At 34.5% G+C, this 19,400-nt stretch overlaps 1 protein-coding gene across 1 annotated transcript in view; it reads left to right on the forward strand.

The window, feature by feature from the left end:
- Nucleotides 1-18,827, forward strand: part of LOC133867502 (myosin-15) — a 31,842-nt gene extending 13,015 nt beyond the window's left edge. The window contains exons 12-39 of the mRNA XM_062304302.1: nucleotides 2,582-2,639; nucleotides 2,758-2,859; nucleotides 3,233-3,270; nucleotides 3,364-3,490; nucleotides 3,580-3,753; nucleotides 4,409-4,540; nucleotides 5,603-5,712; nucleotides 5,953-6,013; nucleotides 6,188-6,365; nucleotides 7,399-7,604; nucleotides 8,971-9,090; nucleotides 9,181-9,279; nucleotides 10,423-10,644; nucleotides 12,057-12,196; nucleotides 12,469-12,580; nucleotides 12,790-12,840; nucleotides 12,958-13,047; nucleotides 13,211-13,381; nucleotides 13,601-13,753; nucleotides 15,150-15,329; nucleotides 16,232-16,369; nucleotides 17,178-17,248; nucleotides 17,344-17,443; nucleotides 17,531-17,587; nucleotides 17,673-17,729; nucleotides 17,834-17,914; nucleotides 17,997-18,079; nucleotides 18,278-18,827. Of these exons, the coding sequence (XP_062160286.1) occupies nucleotides 2,582-2,639; nucleotides 2,758-2,859; nucleotides 3,233-3,270; nucleotides 3,364-3,490; nucleotides 3,580-3,753; nucleotides 4,409-4,540; nucleotides 5,603-5,712; nucleotides 5,953-6,013; nucleotides 6,188-6,365; nucleotides 7,399-7,604; nucleotides 8,971-9,090; nucleotides 9,181-9,279; nucleotides 10,423-10,644; nucleotides 12,057-12,196; nucleotides 12,469-12,580; nucleotides 12,790-12,840; nucleotides 12,958-13,047; nucleotides 13,211-13,381; nucleotides 13,601-13,753; nucleotides 15,150-15,329; nucleotides 16,232-16,369; nucleotides 17,178-17,248; nucleotides 17,344-17,443; nucleotides 17,531-17,587; nucleotides 17,673-17,729; nucleotides 17,834-17,914; nucleotides 17,997-18,079; nucleotides 18,278-18,401 (3,235 nt within the window). The 3' untranslated portion in view covers nucleotides 18,402-18,827. The remainder of the gene's footprint in view (nucleotides 1-2,581; nucleotides 2,640-2,757; nucleotides 2,860-3,232; nucleotides 3,271-3,363; nucleotides 3,491-3,579; nucleotides 3,754-4,408; nucleotides 4,541-5,602; nucleotides 5,713-5,952; nucleotides 6,014-6,187; nucleotides 6,366-7,398; nucleotides 7,605-8,970; nucleotides 9,091-9,180; nucleotides 9,280-10,422; nucleotides 10,645-12,056; nucleotides 12,197-12,468; nucleotides 12,581-12,789; nucleotides 12,841-12,957; nucleotides 13,048-13,210; nucleotides 13,382-13,600; nucleotides 13,754-15,149; nucleotides 15,330-16,231; nucleotides 16,370-17,177; nucleotides 17,249-17,343; nucleotides 17,444-17,530; nucleotides 17,588-17,672; nucleotides 17,730-17,833; nucleotides 17,915-17,996; nucleotides 18,080-18,277) is intronic.
- Nucleotides 18,828-19,400: the final 573 nt, after the last annotated feature.

A 19,400-nucleotide genomic window follows, 5' to 3' on the forward strand; every position in this document is an offset into this window, starting at 1 on the left:
TATCATTAAAAGCGCAACCCAAGTATATAGGAAGTATACAAGAGAAATGTCTATGTAGAAGGAGAAAAAAAGAACAAACAAAAAAAATCATTAAGATTAATCACCAAAGGAGCTAAAAATAAAGATGTCCAAGTATAAAGAGAATAAAAAAAAGAACTTAAGCTCCTCCAACGTCCTCTCTCGGTCCTTGAAATTTTGATTGTTTCTTTCCCTCCAAGGGCACCACAATAGGCAAGAGGGCACCATATTCCGCCAAAAAGAAGAAGTCTTCTTGACTATTGAAAAGTGATATAAACCTCCTTGTGGCCATGGATTGTGAAACGTTATTTTTACTTTTTTTTTTTTTTGTTATAGATAACTAAAAATGGCATGTGAAGTTACATGTCTTGTTCAGCCAATCATTATATGGCCACATCTTTACACTCAAATGCACTCTATGTTTGTGGGAAAGACCCACCTTGATCCCCTCCCCTTTCACCTGTATTGCTCATAAAAAAAATGCACTCTATGTTTTGCTTTGTTATAATTTTTAATTATATAAAAAGAAAGAATCATTTTGAATTAAGATTGAATGAAAAAGAAATTGGAGCTACCAACATTGCAAGCCAGAGAAGAATTCATGCTCCTTGGGCATGGACAAAAACCACCACGGCAAGGACTATGTTGACCCACCACCAATACCACTCATTGACTTTAACTCGACTTATGGTGTGGTTTTTCTGCCAAGTCCTCGTTACCAAGTCATTTCCGCCTCTTCTTCCTCTATGTCACAGTTGTTGCCATCATTGAGTACAAGTGAAACAGACCTAGTGGTGTTGGGCTTCTGGCCTCTTTGGTAAAATCACATCTATACTTTCAGCTGCCTCATCTCCTCCTTTGACTCCCTTCCCATCCCCTTGAGAACTCTGGTCTGTTGTTTCTCTCAATTTGGGATGTCTCCGGTTCTGCCTATGACGAGCTTTAGATTTTGGTTCCTCGAAAACAGAGATTAGAATGTAGTCTGAATGTGGTTTGGAAGCTGCACCGTTGTGTTGTTTGAGGAAGGGGAGAAGTTTTATATTTGAGGGCATGGGACTTCCCACGGCATAAGCTAATGCTTCTGAATTTGAGATCATTTTACAGGAATTTTTTTTCATCAAAATTATATTCTTTGCCCTTTTTATATTGTATATTCTTTTGGAAACAAATATGTATCGTGTTACGTTCAAAACAAACAAATAAAAAGTGGTCTTGAATCCATATTTGAAGCAGAAAGAAATAAAATTAGAAAAAAACTAAACTAAGGATGTGAAGATTTTCCTAATTTCACCTTCGCCTTCTATATGTAAAATAGAGGGGTAATTACCTTTTCCCTCCATGAACTACCAAAAAATGCGCGATGCCCATAAACTACCAACTCGACCAAAAAAGAGCATCAAACTACCAACTTTGCACATTTTGCCCTCTTCTGTCAGTCAGACCCGTTAACATGGATGGAATATGCCGATTTTGGACGTTAATTTTGATTAAAAGACAAAAATGCCCTCAATTGATAAAAAAAAATAATAAAAAAAAACTGGTTTATTAATTTGGTTTAAATTTATTAATAAAAAATATTAAAACTAATATATTTTAAAAAAAAAAAAACAAAAAAGAAAGAAAGAAAAGGGGGTGGCTGCCGGAGGGGGTGGCAGCCACCCCCTTAGGTGGAGGGGTGGGAGTGCGAGCCACCCCCAGAGGTGGGTCCAGCCACCTTTGGGGTGGCTTGCAAGCACCCCAGAAAAACCTAGAGTGGTCGCGCGGCCACCCTAGAGAAAAACTGGGCTGGCCGTGAGCCACCCCAGAGGTGGCCGGACCCACCTCTGGGGGTGGCTCGCAGGCCACCCCCTCCACCTAAGGGGGTGGCAGCCACCCCCCTCCGGCAGTACCCATTTTCTTCTTTTTATTTTATTTATTTTATTTTTTTATTTTTAAGTTGAGGGCATTTAAGTCATTTTTGAAATTGAGTGAGGGTATTTAAGTATTTTCACGAGTTAGGCTACCAGAAAGGGGCACAACATGTAACTGTGGTAGTTGGATGCTCTTTTTTGGTCGAGTTGGTAGTTCATGGGAGCATTGCGCATTTTTTGGTAGTTCATGGGGGGAAAATGTAATTACCCCTAAAATAGAAGAGATTCACTGTTGTGATGCCCTACCAGAGGTTATAGGCATGAGGGCTTGACACTTGAAGAGTTTCCAGCTTATAACGTATTTCTATGTGTGGAGAAGGTCATTCAGTCTGATATGTCTTTGTTTGTTTGCTGATACTGTTGAACATAGTTGCATTGAGGTTTATAACAGATTAGTTGTTTCCAATGCATTAATATCTGTTTTTTGTGCTGTTAAATGAAGCAACTGATTTAGATTCTTTTGTTTCGATTATTTTATCTGTGCTTGATCTGAAATGTTTTTTCGATTTTCATCTTAGTTGATAAATTTGGGTCACCAATTGCTAACGTTCTGTTTGAACGAACTTAATTCACTTCATTTTTTTCTTCATTGAATTAAATCATGTTCTCTCCATACTCCTTCAATTGATTGATAAACACTTTCTATTCCACAGTTTTGAACAATTTTGCATTAACTTTGCCAATGAAAAGCTTCAGCAACATTTTAATGAGGTGTGTAATAATGTTCTGTGAAATGCTTTTAGACAGAATGTATATAGATACAACTGGTCCAATGGGCCAGTATTTCCTTGATAAGGCTTTTTAAACTTATTTTTCCAATTTTTTCCAGCATGTATTCAAGATGGAACAGGAGGAATATAGCAAAGAAGAAATTAATTGGAGCTACATTGAATTTATAGACAACCAAGATGTTTTAGATTTGATGGAGAAGGTGCTTGCTCATTCCCTCTCACGTATTCAGGCTGGATTGGTTTTGAACCTGGTTTTCTGGTTTAGCTTTTAGTATCATGCACTCATCTATAGGAAATCTATGTATAGATTACAGACACAGGTTGGGATTGATGCTGATTTGAAATGTTTGGCATTGTGGAACTCAATTTAAACTTTTAAAGTGATCTTGTTATATAAAGAATTTCTTAGAAAAGCTGAGACAAGAACTTTTGAAAAAAAATATATAGGAACTGTATAAAGAATCTTTTTTCATATTGATTCTCTGCATTTTTTTCCCTTCTTTATATTTCTATATATGGTTTCAATTTCAGTTGCTCATGTGCCATATGCTATTATTTTGTATACATTTGCAGAAACCTATTGGGATAATTGCTCTCTTGGATGAAGCTTGGTAAATTTGAGTTCTTCAATATAAATTGGTGCGTGTTGCTTTATAACGTTTATTTGCACTTTATCCTTATCCTGATTTTTTTTGTTTTTGCAGCATGTTCCCAAAATCAACACATGAAACATTTGCAACCAAGTTATTTCAGAATTTTCGGGTCCATCCAAGGTTGGAAAAGCCAAAATTTTCCGAAACAGATTTTACCATTAGACATTATGCTGGAAAGGCATGTCATATGTCACGGTACTTTTGTAAATTGTCTTGTGATATAGAGGATCTTAACAAAGATTCACTCACTCACTGCTTTTTCTGTAGGTCACTTACCACACAAATACCTTTTTAGATAAAAATCGTGACTATGTTGTGGTAGAACACTGCAATCTATTGTCTTCTTCCAAATGCCCCTTTGTTGCTGGTCTTTTCCCTTCACAACCGGAGGAATCTTCGAGGTCATCATATAAATTTTCCTCTGTGGCTTCAAGATTTAAGGTATTAAAATTTTGTATCTATGTTTAGCCTTTTGTCTTCCTCATGTACTTTTGGTTAGGTAGGTATACAAAAGTATGGAAGCGTTTACTTAACACGTTATATATTTGGATAGCGGCTCATCATAGTTTGAGTGTTTTTACTTATGCAGATTTTTTAAATTTATTTTTTGTTCGTTCCTATTAGGGGTATTCTTGTATACTTCCTGTGTATTAGGGCTGCGTCCCTTTGTACTTTATTAATGAATTGACATTACTTATAAAATGAAGAAGAAGGTATACATATATATGTACAAGAATACAGAAGAGGATGGAGATATTTGGGCTTTATCTATACTCATTTATGAAGATTTATGTTGAAAGTGTGCTTTGGCCCCTTTTCCCTTATCTTTCAGTTTATAATATAAATATTTGATTTAGTTGGTGAGATGGCTTCATGGCATAGGTATCGTTTTGTTTCTGTTTTCCTGATACTTGATTTTTTTTTTTCCCCAAAATGAGGGAATAATACTGCATTTATTCCACATCTTTGTCCAATCAACTTAGCCAATTTATTGTTGTATTAGTAGATTTATATTATTTCTGTTAGAAAATTTGATTCATATTGTTGAATGAGATCGCAATTCTTTGATGCTGTGAATCTTCTTTCGTCTTTCTAGCAACAACTTCAAGCACTCATGGAAAGCCTCAACTCAACAGAGCCTCATTATATACGTTGTGTGAAGCCAAACTCCTTGAATCGACCTCAAAAGTTTGAGAATCTGAGTATCTTACACCAATTACGCTGTGGGGTCAGTAACACCAAACTTCTATTTTTACTTTTAATGGAATTTTAATAATATAGACCTGCATGGATTATCTGCATATACACCCATGTATTCTTGGGTGGTTGTATATTTTGCATAGAATTCGTATGTCATGGTTCCACATTTTGATTGAGCAGTTATTTATTCTACAGTTCCGCTTACATGAAGCTTTATTTTTTAGATTGGGTATCTTTGGACTTGTTTGGCAAAGACATGTACAGAACATAACAGAACAAAGTAGTGGGTTGTTAGTTTTGAAATTAGTAAAAAGTGATGATGTGATATAAAATAAAAAGAATTTGAATAAAAAAGTGAAAAAGTTTTGTATTGTAGTGAATTTTTTTATTTGAATAGTAATAAAAAAATTATTAATGTGATATAAAAAGTGAAAAAAGTGGGAATGTTTTGATGTTGATTGGTGGTAGAAAATGTTAAAAAGTGATAAAAAAATTACATGAACAGTAACAGCATTATGCTGTTCTGTTCCGTAACCTATCAAACAAGCCCTTTGTTTCTGTCCTTGGTCATTATTGTTAAAGCTTTTATTTATTTATTTTTTTAGGAGACAGAAATTAGTGTTTTCTTGTTAAATGAAGAGATATCATCGCTGTAACTTGAGAGTGAGTCACATTTCTGATAAATTGAATGCCAATTTAAAACAAAATTATCGCCAGCACACAGCCTTGCCGCAAAATTAGGATCCTTAAAATATATCAAGAATGCAAATAGTAGTCGGCTCAAAGTTGAATTTGGCAAGATTCACGTTTTTTCTTTTAAATGTTTGTTTTCTCTATCAATAGTTTTACGTTTGTTCCCAACATGTCTAACCTTGTGTCTATCTTCAGTTTATGTCAAAGAAAACAAATTAGCCTTGTTGCTTATTCATATAGCATGGCATATTTTTTTTAAAGTTTTATGTGCTTAGTTGTGTATGCTTGAAAATTGTACATGTGTTCCTTGAAAACATCGTCTTAGCTTGAGTCAGTTTGAAAGTACTAGTCTCCAATAAAACTTTGTCACCAATGATAATGGTTTGATATGGTGCAGGGAGTTTTAGAGGCTGTTCGGATAAGTCTGGCAGGTTATCCTACTCGAAGGACCTATTCGGAGTTTATAGATCGGTTTGGTTTGTTAGCTCCTGAGCTAATGGATGGAAGGTGGCTTACTAATGCTTCATTTATAGCTTCCCTATTGGTGTTCTAATTTGTATTTTCAAAGATTCTGTGTGGTTTTATTTGCTTGTATATATTTATTGTATTTTGTCGTTATGGTAAAAACCATCATGTGTGTGTGTGTGTGTGTGTGTCTATATATATATATATATATATTACGTCTATTCTTGCATCTCTCTCTCTCTCTCTCTCCACTTCCTTCTAAAAATATTTTTGTGTTTTCAGTTATGATGACAAAGCTATGGCAGAGAAAATTCTGAGAAAGCTGAAGCTTGAGAATTTTCAGGTGTGCTTCCTCAAAATGTCCTAGCTTGTCATGTACATGTGTGCCCTTGGTTAAATTTATCCAGTTATCTGTTATTTTCTTTTCCTGTTGAGTAGGATCCAACACAAATCTCTGTTCTTTTTCTTTCTTCTTCTTCTTTCTTTCTTTCTTTTTTTTTTTTTTTTTTTTCCACAGTTGGGCAGGACGAAAGTGTTTCTTAGAGCTGGTCAAATTGGGATTCTAGACTCCCGGCGGGCTGAGATTTTGGACAATGCTGCAAAGTGTGTTCAGCGTCGTTTCCGAACATTTATAGCACATAGAGATTTTATTTCAACCCGGGCTGCTGCATCTGCTTTCCAAGCATACTGCAGAGGTTCCATTTACTTGCTTTAGTTGGACCTTCTTTATCACATTTATTTATTTATTTATTTTTGGGAATTTTAGTTTCTTCATGGGTAGCTTCTGTCACCCTTTTTTTGTTCATTAATTTTTATTTTTATTTTTTTATTTTTTGTGGGGTGGGGTTGTGCTTTTATTGCAATCTCCAAAAGGGATTAAAGCTGCCCATTACCACTAGCACAAATACCCGTTCCATATCTTCATGGATATGATTACAATACACCCCACTAGTTACTTTCACCATTATGGTCACTGTTTCTTCTATCTCCGAAACTCCATTGTCATTGACCTTACCATGTTACTAATTTGCACTGAGCCAGCATCTATAGCTTTTTGTCCAAAACTGTCTCTAGCAACTTCACGATGGCCATCATGTAGTCATCACTATCAAAATCTTTGTTATTGTTTTGTTTTATTTTATTTTCTTGCAGTAAATGATGGTCTTACTGTAAATCCATTTTGCATGCTTTGCTTCCTGCTTAAAAACATTGGTCCCACGTGGATTTTGGGTCCTGCCTATGTGAGAGGCTGGAGAACTGGTGTTAGTTGTGGTGATGGAATGCCTAGTATCTCCCTTTTCTTGCTAATCATATGGTGGTGGTTTATTTTATCATTGGGAGGCATAGATGAGTTGAGCTGAGTTGATTTTTTCATTATCTCTTTAAAGGTTTATAATCTTGCAGTAAAGTATGGTCTTACTGACTGTCACATCCGTTCTACATTGGTATGCTTCCTGCTAACCACCTTTGTGAGAGGGGCTGTAAAATTGCTAGTAGTAGTTGTGGAAGGCTCTTTTGTTGCACATCATTTATTGGTGGTTGCTTTTATGTTTGGAGCAAGGCTTAAATGGGTTTAATTGACTTTGTCATGAATTATTGAGCTGCTTTCTCTTTTCTTTTTTTGGTGAGTGGAACCATGATTAGCTTTATAGTGTCACTTAAGTATACCTCATCCCCATTTAAGTTCTTTTTTTTTGTTTCATTCCCTAATGTCTAATATTTTTGCAGGATACCTTGCTCGAAAGATGTATGCTGCAAAACGGGAGACAGCAGCTGCTTTTTTGATACAGAAATATGTGCGCAGGTGGTTATTAAGATGTGCTTATGTGAAACTATGTTCAGCCGCCATTCTCATACAGTCCAACATTCGTGCTTTCTCAACTCGCCAAAGATTTTTGCATGGAAAGAAACATAAGGCTGTGACTCTAATTCAGGTAAACTTAACTGGAGATATACACGTTTCCTCTGGTGGAATTTCAGTGTATGAACTGACATCTTTTATTTTTAATTTTACATTTAGATTTAGTTATTCATTTGTGTGTGCCATCTCTACAATTATTTTTCTGTGTTTTTTTTTTTTTTTTTTGTTATTATTATTATTATTTTTCTTCTTTTTCTTAGATTATATTCATGTTCTCTTCTTTTGACCTGCAGCAAATTTTAAGTAGTTGTTATTTTATAGGTAACACTTGGCATAGCTTATTCTTCTCTAAGAAAAAAAATAGGGAATAGTACACATATCCCTCTCAATCTACCACTCAATTGTCAATGTCCCATTTTTTTTTTTTTTTTTTTTTCTTGCTTCTTTTTCACTTTCTAGTTAGGTGTTTCCTGTTGTATACTTCTAGTGTACGTAGGGGCGCCTTACGCTTTCAATAATACTATCATTACTTATCAAAAAAAAATGTCCCATTTTTTTTAATAAGACAAAAATGTCCTTATAAATTCGGAAAAAAAAAAACTAACTTTTTAAAAAACAAATTAAAATAATAAAATTAAAAAAATAACGAAAAAACGAAAAGAAAAAAAAAACAACAAAAAAAAGAAGGAAAAAGAACGATTTTTTTTTTTTTTGAAAAATAACTGAAACATTATAAATAAAAAATTTTAAAAAAACGAACGAAAAAAAAAGAAAAACTCGTTTTTATGTTTAGTTTTTTTTTTTTGTATAACTTTTTGTTATTTTAGATTTTTTTTTTTAATAATTTTTTAAGTTTTCTTAATAATTTTATGAAGAGTATTTTTCTCATTAGGGGGACATTGACTTTTTTGGTAGTTTAGAGAGGGAGATTAACATAATTGGTAGTTTGGGAGAGACATTGATAATGAGCTGGTAGTTTGAAGGGGTTATGTATACTTTTTCCAAAAAAATAATAATGCGAGCATATCTGATGTTTTCTTATAGTGAATATGAGACCTGTTTTGTAATCACAATTGTGACTGGTGTTAAAGAGAACAAAACAGAATCCTGTTTGGTTAGCTCGAAAATGAAAGGGAAAAAAAAAAAAAAAAATCTAATTTTAGAGTGTAATTAGGCTGCTGCGTCTTATGGGGAAAACACTTCATTTTGTAAAATGCAATAACTCTCTCTCTCTCTCTCTCTCTCTCTCTCTCTCTCTCTCTCTCTCTCTATACCTTTGTTTCTACCTCTTAAGTATGACAATGTGTTGTTTGCCATGTAAATAGTTGTCTTTATATTCTTGTAATTGCCTATTATATTGAATAGAATTGTCCAATTGTCTGCCTAATTTAAGTTCACCAATTTGTCTTCTATTTGGACTTGTAATATACATTTCTTAGTCTCACTGGAGGATGCGCAAGGTTCGCTTGGCTTTCCGATATCGCCAAAATTCTATCATAGCAATACAATGTCGTTGGAGGCAGAAATTGGCGAAAAGAGAGCTCCGGAGGCGTAAACAAGTGAGTGAATTTGAATTGTTGATTTTGAAGTACTGCTATACAGCAACTGTTCTTTATATGATCAGTCTTTTAATCATTCGCCTGTTGCAGGAGGCTAATGAAGCTGGTGCCTTGCGTTTAGCTAAAAGTAAACTTGAGAAGCAGTTAGAAGAACTCACATGGAGGCTGCAGTTTGAAAAAAGAATGCGGGTATTGCTTTTCATTGCAGTAGTTTTGTTTTAGATGATTTATTTATTGATTTCTATCGGAAGCATTTGGAAAATCTGTACCTGGAAACTCCTATTGCTGTTCTGCATGTGACTAATGTATGTTGGTACTTCATTAGCAACAATTACACTCTTTTTTAAAGCAATATGACCCCGATGGATAGCTCAATCAACTAGGGATCACACTTCATGAAGCGGAGGTCACTAGTTCGAGTTTCTTCTTCCCCCTCCCCTTGGGGTCAATTACTTCTTAAAAAAAAAAAACGAAAAATGATCTCTTGGTTGCTATTTTTCCTAACACATGTTGGACATGTGAGTTTAAATGTCTAATATTATGCGAAATCTTTAACCATGTGGCTAATTTTTAATGTCATGGCTCAGGGACAGTAAAAATAAAGTCAATGTGATGGCTTATTGTTAGAGACACATTTTGTTTTCTGATTTGGCAATCCGAGTCTTAATTCTTTTTGTAGCCAATAAAAATCTGATTGCAGTATCTTTGGTAAGCATTTGCAGTAATGAGTTGTAGTGGTCTTTTGATTACTGTTTAAAATTAACAAAAAAGAACAGGCTAAAGTCCAGCACATAGGAGGTATACAAGAAACCCTATCTGATAAAACAATGAAACACAATTAGCCCCTGAGGTTGATAAAAATCCAAAACGATCAGTTTTCATTTTCTATGCATAACAGTGTAAAGGTTGGCTTGTCCTTTGGTACTCTCGTCTTCTGACAAAAGAGTGTCTTCTGTTATTTCTCTATCCCAAACTTGACTGTCTATTGTCAAAAGGTAAAGTATTCAGCATTTTTAATCTCTTATAATTCCTTTTCTTGAAATAAATTCTGTCCTTTCTGCTTGTTTATTGACGTAACAGGGTGAATTCCAAAGGCTAACCAAACTTGTGTGGTGTTGGTTTTTTTTTTTTTTTTTTTGTCCTTGAGAATTGAGCTCTTTTAAAAAATGAGAATCATTTTTGGAAGAGCCATGATGGAGGTAGTAGTAATTATAAGCTTTGCCTTAACCATCTTTACCCTATGTTTCTTGGATTAAACACTGTGATTTAGTGTTATATTCTCATATTGCTGGTTAGAAGTTCAATCCTTACTGGGAGAATTCTGGAATGCAGGTTTCTCATGAAGAGTCTAAGTCAGTAGATATTTCAAAACTTCAAAAAACATTGGAATCATTGAACCTTGAACTGGATGCAGCTAAATTGGCAACAATTAATGAGTGCAACAAGAATGCTGTGCTGCAAAATCAATTGGATTTGTCTTTGAAGGAGAAATCTGCTTTGGAAAGAGAACTCATTGGAACGTCTGAACTGAGAAAGCAAAATGCATATTTAAAGGTGGGTTATTTACTTTCCACTTAAGTTGCTTTGATGGGTTCTTTTGTGTAGATGGTTTCACTGCAAAATTTGGTCCTTCCAAAGATCTCATATTGCTGTTGAGGATGATCTTGATTGAACTCTTTAAACCACATAATCCTTTTCATATTTGTAATATTAAAAGTCATGAATAATTTGTAGAGTTCAAATGGAAAGCAGAAAAATGATGGTTCTGATCTGTTTCGGATTTGACTGTATTTTACATGGACCAGATGATATTTTGTTTATACCAATAGTATGTGAGCCAGGCATATGGATGTTAGTATAGCAGACAGTCATTTGGTTTCCTTATCCTTGGCTTGCAAATTCTGTTAGAATAGTTAAAAGTTTCTGCATAAGGTTTTTATAAAAATATTTTGCTACATGCTTCCAAGTTTTTGAGTATTGACTTGTTTATCAAGATAACACTCCAATGGTTTAGTTGAGTTTGGAGTGCTTTAACTAGTGATAATTGGATTTTGTATATTACTTCAACCAAAATCAGTTACAACTCCGATGTAATTGGCATCAAAGTGTGCATTTTAGCTCATGCTTGTCTTGTCTTTGAAAGTGATGGACACAGTCATTCTGTTTAAAGTGTTGAGCATTGTTCAATTGAGTTATAAGATACAATGGAGACGTGTACCACTCGCTAGTACTTGGCTCCTGAGGTAATACATAATGGATAAAGAAAAGTTCACTGAAGTTTACTGTAGCAGTCTAACGTCGATGTCAAAACTCAGTTATATCAAATGGCTTTTTTCTTGATTTGAGTATTGCCTAAAATTAATTATGAATTTGGATGAAGAATTAATGAATGAAATGTCATCTGCTTTACTGGTTATTGTTGGATTGATTGGAGAACCTAAAGTTTCTATGTAATGAGGAAAATCAAGAATATTTGTAAGATGTGGGTGCCAGATGCTCGTCATATCTGTGCGTCAAATGTTCTTGTTTCCTTATTTGATCACATTTGTAAAGTTGATATACTTCTTGCACATTACCTCATTGGTCATATTCTCGTTTTGCTCTCCTTTGTCCTCCTCCCCCGGTTATTTTTGCTTTGCTATGGCTAGTTTGATTAAGAAGTATTTGCGGGATTATTGTTAGGATTTCTTCCGAGACTATGTTTGGATTGTAATTACGAAGGAATCCGTTTATTTATTGACTCAAATTAGGAACTGTATTGCTACATTCTTCAGTTTCGGCTGAGAGGGTTTGATGCATGTTGCATTTGTTTGAACTTCTTGTTTGTTTCACATCAGGCAAATTATTTGTGGGGAAGATCCTCAATAAATCTGTCACCTTTCTGTCCTCCAATTTACCTCATCTGTATATCTGCTTTTGTTTGGAGAAAAGATTTCCATCAAAATTGCTTCTTTGTTTTCTGGCAGAGTTCTTTAGATGCCTTGGAAAAGAAGAACTTAGCGCTGGAGCTTGAGCTTGTGAAGGCTCAAAAAGATAGTAATGGCAGCATGGAAAAGTTGCGGGAAGTTGAACATAAGTGTTCTGAGCTCCAACAGAATGTCAAAAGGTAGTGTTTCATTTATCGAAAGTATTTGATGTTTTTTTTTTTTTTTTTTTTTTTTTCTCAATTTCCATTATACAGTTTATTTTGTTTGATAAAATTACTCATTTCTTACAAAATTTGAATTTTATGTTGTGCAGTGTTTATTTCATTTCTCTTATAAAAACCTTTTGACATCAATGTTAACTACTTTTTTTTGCTCTATTTTTATTCAGTTTCTACATTTATCGTGCTCTTCCATCCTGATCATTTTATTTGTGCTGTTATTTGAATTATAGTCTGGAGGATAAGCTCTCACTTTTAGAGGATGAGAATCATGTCCTGCGACAAAAAGCCTTGAGTGTGTCTCCGAAGCACAACCGTCCTGTTTTTGCAAAGGCATTTTCAGAGGTAAACTGTTGCCTACGAACATGCAGAGAAACATACATGCTGACATACTGTGTCTGTCCTATTCTACTTGGTTAACTGTTGTATGGTTTTATGTTGAATTGACAATTCTCCAACCTACATATTTATTTTGAACTTTGCTTTTAATGTGTTTATTGTATATTGCTTCTATGTACAATCTGTGTCAAACTATTATTTTCTTAATGGGGCAGAAATATTCTGGTGCACTTGTTCTTCCCCAGTCTGACCGGAAGCATGTATTTGTAAGACATCTTCTCTATCGGTTCTTTTGTTGAATTATGAGCTACTCTGCATCATATTGATTTTTATTTATTTTCTATTTGTTTGTCTTTTCTTTTTTTCTTTTCTTTTTTATGCAGGAATCACCCACACCGACAAAGCTAATTGCCTCGTTTTCACATGGTTTATCAGAATCACGTCGATCAAAATTAACTGTGGAGAGGCACCGGGTATTCTCTTCTGTTCCTAGACCCTTCAGTTAGATTTTGGAGCTCTCTGTGATATTTTGACTGATAGTAAATATCGTTTGTAGAGAATATAACATGCCTAGGTCACTGGCATTTAAATTTTATTTGTCACGTATGGAGCTTGAGATGTATATTTAATGTACAGGAGAATTATGAATTCCTCTCGAGGTGTATTAAAGAAGATTTGGGGTTTAAAGATGGTAAACCCATGGCAGCTTGTATCATTTATAAATGTCTTCTTCAATGGCATGCCTTCGAGTCTGAGCGAACAGAAATATTCGACTTCATAATAGAGGGAGTTAATGATGTTTTGAAGGTGTTCACTTGCTTCAATTGTCATTTTTAAATGGGTATCATCAATTCATGATTGATGTTAATACGATTGATATTACATTGTGGTTTTGCCCATTTTATATTCTTTCACTCCGATTTTTATAATAATTCTATAATTTTATAGATTCTGAATCATGATTAGAGTTCATCTCGTCTACTTGCTTCTAAAAATTTTGTAACTTTGGTGTCAAAATTGTTTCAGGTTGGGGATGAAAACGTTTCTTTGCCATATTGGCTGTCCAATGCCTCAGCACTTCTGTGCCTCCTGCAGAGAAATTTAAGATCCAATGGTTTTCTGACTACCAGTTCTCAGCGTTCTGCTGGGTCTTCTGGGTTAATTAGCAGGGTTGGGCATGTGAGTTTACGTTGAGAAACATGAACTTATTGCATATTTTGTATATGTTTGCATATTTTTTTTAAATACAATGAATAACAAGTAGATATCATTGTTTCTTTTGTTTGATCATTATCTTCTTGGAAACATCATACTATTTTTAAATTCACAATTCTTGGGATTAAGCATTTTCAATGGATGTGGAGGGGGTAATTAGTGGTAGGGTGAAGGAGATGGATTTCTGTTCTTTCTTTCATTTTCAGTGGATTAAGCATTTCCTCAGAATTTGTGCCATCTCAGCACTAAGAATAATCTGGACTATCTTATGTTAAGTTTTGCTAAGCTGGTCTGTTCCCCCACCCCCCGCGCTCGCACCCAACCAACCATAGAAAAAGAAAAAAGAAAAGAAAGAAAAGAAAGAAAGAGAGGAGGAGGATCTCGCCTTACATTGTAAAGTTGTTTACAAATTTAAGATATTTTGTGATTGTTTGGTGATCTTATACATCTAATCTCAATAAAATTATTGGGTTTGTTTGATAAAACTTTTTAGAAGGTGCTTTTGCTTTTTGGCTGAAAAAGTGTTCTGATGTGACATAAATATGAAAGTACTTTTGAGTGTTTTGCGAGTATTTTGTGTTTGAAGTTGTTTGTTAAAAAAAAAAAGAAGCTTCCCTAAAAAGCGTTTGACAACAAGGCCATTATTTTCTTCTTCTTCTTCTTTTTCTTTTAGATTACAAATTCTTTACTCGCTTATTATTTTCTGTATAATTGTTTATTAAGTGGGACCTCCCAAATCCTAACATGACAGCATGGTCCCTAGCTTGAGTAAAGGCATAACCCGCAGGTGTTGCAATGACCCAGGTATGTAAGGAGATGGGGAAATACGATATTTGGGGTAGGAGTTGAACTGGGTACTCAAGGACTACAAATTTTTTTAATGGCTTAGATTTGACATTTTAATTCTTTCTGTTAGAATTTGTATATTCCTGTCTAGTATTTTGAAAAGTAAAAAGAGAGGGGGCTGGAGCAAAACTTTAGAGTTTTATGCTACATCATTGTGTACATCTCATGCTGGTTTATTAAGTAATGTAATACCTTGGCCTTTCTAATATTGATGTGGTCTGTGATTCATTTCTTCTCTTTATAGAGATTGACATTTTAGTTCTCATACATTGAGTGGCATGCTTTGTTATTCTTACAGATTTGATTGCATAGTCGGTAAAAAAAAGTGGAAGTTTACTATAATAGTTTAGTAAGTGATGCACTTTTAATGGTGTACTGACACAAGTTATATCTCTTATTGCCTTAGGTAGTTCTTGCACGTGGGGTTCAGATATTTAATTTCTCTTTACTTTTATACATGGTGAATAACTTCTGTATGAGAGATTCAGCTGATTTAGTTGGTTTCCCTTTTCAGGGACTGAAATCTCCTTTCAAATATATTGGAGGATTCGAGGATGGTCTTTCTCATGTAGAAGCAAGATATCCGGCTATTCTATTCAAACAACAGTTAACTGCTTGTGTAGAGAAGATTTTTGGTTTGATTCGTGACAATTTGAAGAAAGAATTATCTCCGCTGTTGAGCTCATGTATTCAGGTGATTGTTCTCATTTAGTCAGACGTGATGTAGAACAATACATGCCGAAATCTGTCTGTCATATGTCAACTATGATGAATTTCTTTTTAGTTATATTTTATTTCCCCCTTTCCTGTTTTGGATGCTTAATGCATAATCTGAGTAACAGTTTCAGTGCACATGGAAAAATGTGTTTAACATAATGGTCCGAAATGCCATCCCTTGTACGTTGGTGTTCTTATTTAGTGGTTATTTGATACAGTTGAGTAGCTTATGTAACTAGATTTTCTATTAAATGATGTATATAGAAGGCACCCTAAAAGGAGAAGACACCCTAAAAGGAGATACAGCCTAGGCATAACCTTTAATTTGTCATCCTGATGGTCTTGATACACATTGCACCAACTCTAATGTTTTACTCTGCATGTGCTACATAGTTGCTTGACTAATAATTGTTTTCATTGATCACCATTCTTCATATGCTCTCTTCTGTAGATTCACTATACATGAGCTTAGTGAATTAGCATTTTGTCTCTCTGTTAATTAATTGGAATTGTTTTTAGTGGCTTATGTTATTTGAAAGATATAAAATACAGGTTTTTTTTTTTAAAAAAAAAAATCAAAAAATAAAAAAATCAAAAAGCCTCTATGTATTACTGGATTGTTTTGTTTTGCAGAGGTGGTTTCATTTATCTAAAGAAACAGGGATAGACATCTGCAGGAATGTGTTATTTAATTGTGAGGAAATTTGATGGAAAAATCTTCTCATCAACATATGAAGTTTAGCGTCTTCAAGGGTTAATTTTAACATTGCATGATTGATCTTACTTTGCCTTGCTATTTTGGTTATGATTATGAGAATCCATCTGCTCTTTGCAAGTCACTAGTTACATCTTATATGTTTTTTTGTGAATACTTGTAAGGCTCCCAAAGCTGCAAGAGTACATGCTGGAAAATCATCTAGATCACCTGGAAGTGTTCCTCAGCAACTGCCTAGTAGCCAATGGGACAATATCATCAAATTTTTGGATTCACTTATGAGTCGATTACGTGGTAATCAAGTATGTGGAATGCAACATTGTCTTCCTTTATCAGCATTGTGTTTAATGTTTGTCTCTTCTTTGTTGTTTGTATTTGTCCATACCATTTGCAAAACAGTTAGAGAACATCTGGGAGCATAATTTGTTGTACATTTTGGTCTGTTCTTCATTATATCTTTTCATTTTCCAGAATATGTTTTGGTGCAACAGTTAAGTTCAAAGAACTAATACCAATGATTTACAAAGGTCGTGTGATTGAATATAGTTATTATATCTTTAGACAAGATGTTTTATGGCGTAGTATGTAAATGGTGAGACATAATAGTGCAGTTTGTTACAGCCTATGGAGGATGGACATCAACCTTGGGCATGGGTATGGTAGGACACAGACATGCTGACACAAAAAAATTTAGAAAATATTAGGAGTGTGCACAGTGCAGACTGGGCAATGAAGGCTTATATATCCCAACGAATCCATAACCATACTACATGTGGACGTAAAGTTGAGATTAATGCATATGTGTCTCTCATATAGCCTCATCTCTCATTACCTTTACTACATGTCGCTTATTCTAATTGGCTGATATATTTAGATATTTCTTTTGTTTTAAAAATGATGGTGTTAGAATGGTAGTAATAAACATATGGCAGTATGCCTACTGCATATTGGAGTGGTGTCAAATTATAGTGACATTTTAAATTTTTTAACACACGTATAGGTGTGCAAGAGGTCCTAAGACGCGGTTACTTTATAAAGTCATATTAGTACTCCATTTAAGAACTTAGTTAATTTTATCAATTTTTTCTGACATAAAAACTGCTCCTCCAGGTGCCCTCCTTTTTCATCCGTAAGTTAATCACCCAGGTTTTTTCTTTCATCAATATCTCACTTTTCAACAGGTAATCATTATTTCTAGTTTCTTTGTAATGCCATCAAATGATTAATTAGTTTTGTGTATTGAGTTGGTTTTCTTTTGGTGCATTTGGTGGGGTAGTCTTCTACTGCGACGTGAATGTTGCACATTTTCCAATGGGGAATATGTGAAATCTGGTCTAGCAGAACTGGAGAAGTGGATAGTTGGTGCAAAAGATGAGGTAAATAGAATCTTCACTTGGCACATTAAATTGTTACAGTGGTTGAATTTTATGCTGTCAGTTCCTGAATCTTTTGCTCAACCGCAGTATGCAGGAACCTCTTGGCATGAGCTAAATTATATTAGACAAGCTGTTGGGTTTCTGGTATAAGCCATGGCTGTTTTTGTTGACATTTTTTGAGCTTTCACCTATAGTATCTATACTTAAATGAATTGCTGCAATTTTTTAGGTAATACATCAGAAGAGGAAAAAATCTTTGGAAGAGATAAGACAGGATCTTTGTCCGGTAATATCTTACATATTGTCCATCGAAGTTTTTTAATCCTCTTTATTGACTTGAAAACCATTTGGGATTACAAATCATGTTATTATCTTGTGATTCTCGGGCAGGCATTAACTGTTAGACAAATCTATCGAATAAGTACTATGTACTGGGATGACAAATATGGTACTCAGAGTGTGTCCAATGAGGCAAGTTTCATTTTCAGTTCTAGTTCAGTAGATTTGTGTAATATCTTATCCCATATGATTCTAAATCTTATTGGGGTAGCAGGTGGTTGCTCAAATGAGGGAGATCTTGAACAAGGACAATCAGAATTTGACCTCCAATTCCTTCTTGTTGGATGATGATCTGAGGTAATCTTCTTGTCGTCTCAATTATACGGGTAGTCGTAAAACATAATAATCGACAAGAATAAACAGTAAGATGAATTCCTTGCTTTTGGCAAACTTTTATTTAATTTAATGTTGCAAAAAAATTTACTCATTTTTTGTTTTGTTTTGTGTCCTCATCTTTTTATACTTGTGTCTTATTTTTTTTCTTTCTCATTGCAGCATTCCTTTCTCTACCGAAGATATAGATATTGCAATTCCTGCTATTGATCCTTCGGATATCGAACTTCCAAATTTCCTGTCGGAGTATCCTTGTGCACAATTTCTTGGCCAGCATCAAAAGTAGATAATCTCCATTAGCTTCAAAGTTGCCAGAATTGCTGTTAAAGCATTCATTTAGCCTGATGTGGCCTTTATCCCAGGCTTTAGAGATTTACACGTAGGAATCAGAGGGTTTCTCCTTATCTGAAGCAGATAGTCAGTCATAGGAAATACTGAATTATGTCCACAAAAAAGTAGTTCTTGGGGATTGATTAGAATGTTTTCCCCTATACTACCGATTGGTTTAGGCAGCAACACGTGGTTGTGTGGAATAGGTCACTATACTATTTGCTTGAAAGGCTGCTTCTTTTTTTATGAAGCATATCCTTCTAAGTTTGTATATGTTTTACCCTTGGATTATATGCTTTGTAATCTAGTGCAGTTCCTTAGTTTTCTCTTATCTGTATATTAAATGGAGAAAAAAACAATCAAATTGATTTATTGTTGTAAATATTCACTATATTCCACTGAGGATGGGCATTCATTTTCATTTCATTAATCAAGTATTTTGTTATTTTTTTAGCATCACTGTCCCCCACCCAAAACCTACAATATACACACATATTGTTGAAATTTGTTGTATGAAGTTTTGAGGACTTGTATTATAATTAGCACATCTGCCACAATTTAAATGTGGGAATTTGTTCTTTAATGTTCTGTTTGTTTCGATGTAAAACATATTTTGTAAAATATTTTTTATATTTTTTGGTGCTACTGAAAATAATAGTCAAACTGAAAATATTTTTCGGTTTGACCAAAAAAGCTTATTTAGTTTTGGAAAATAATTTACATTTTTAAATTTCGTAAATCATTTTCGAGATAGACCTAGGCCACTGCCGGGTCACTATTGAACCACCTCGGACCATCACTGAGCCATTCTCAGACTATCGCCGGACCACCATCGAGCCACCTTGGACCATTATCGAGTCACTCTTAGACCACTATCGAGCTACCTCCGGACTACCGTTGAGCCACTCTAGACCATTACCGTGCCACCTTTGGACCATCACTGAGTCACCTTTGA

Source organism: Alnus glutinosa, chromosome 4, assembly GCF_958979055.1.
Source record: "Alnus glutinosa chromosome 4, dhAlnGlut1.1, whole genome shotgun sequence".
Taxonomy (NCBI): Eukaryota; Viridiplantae; Streptophyta; class Magnoliopsida; order Fagales; family Betulaceae; genus Alnus; species Alnus glutinosa.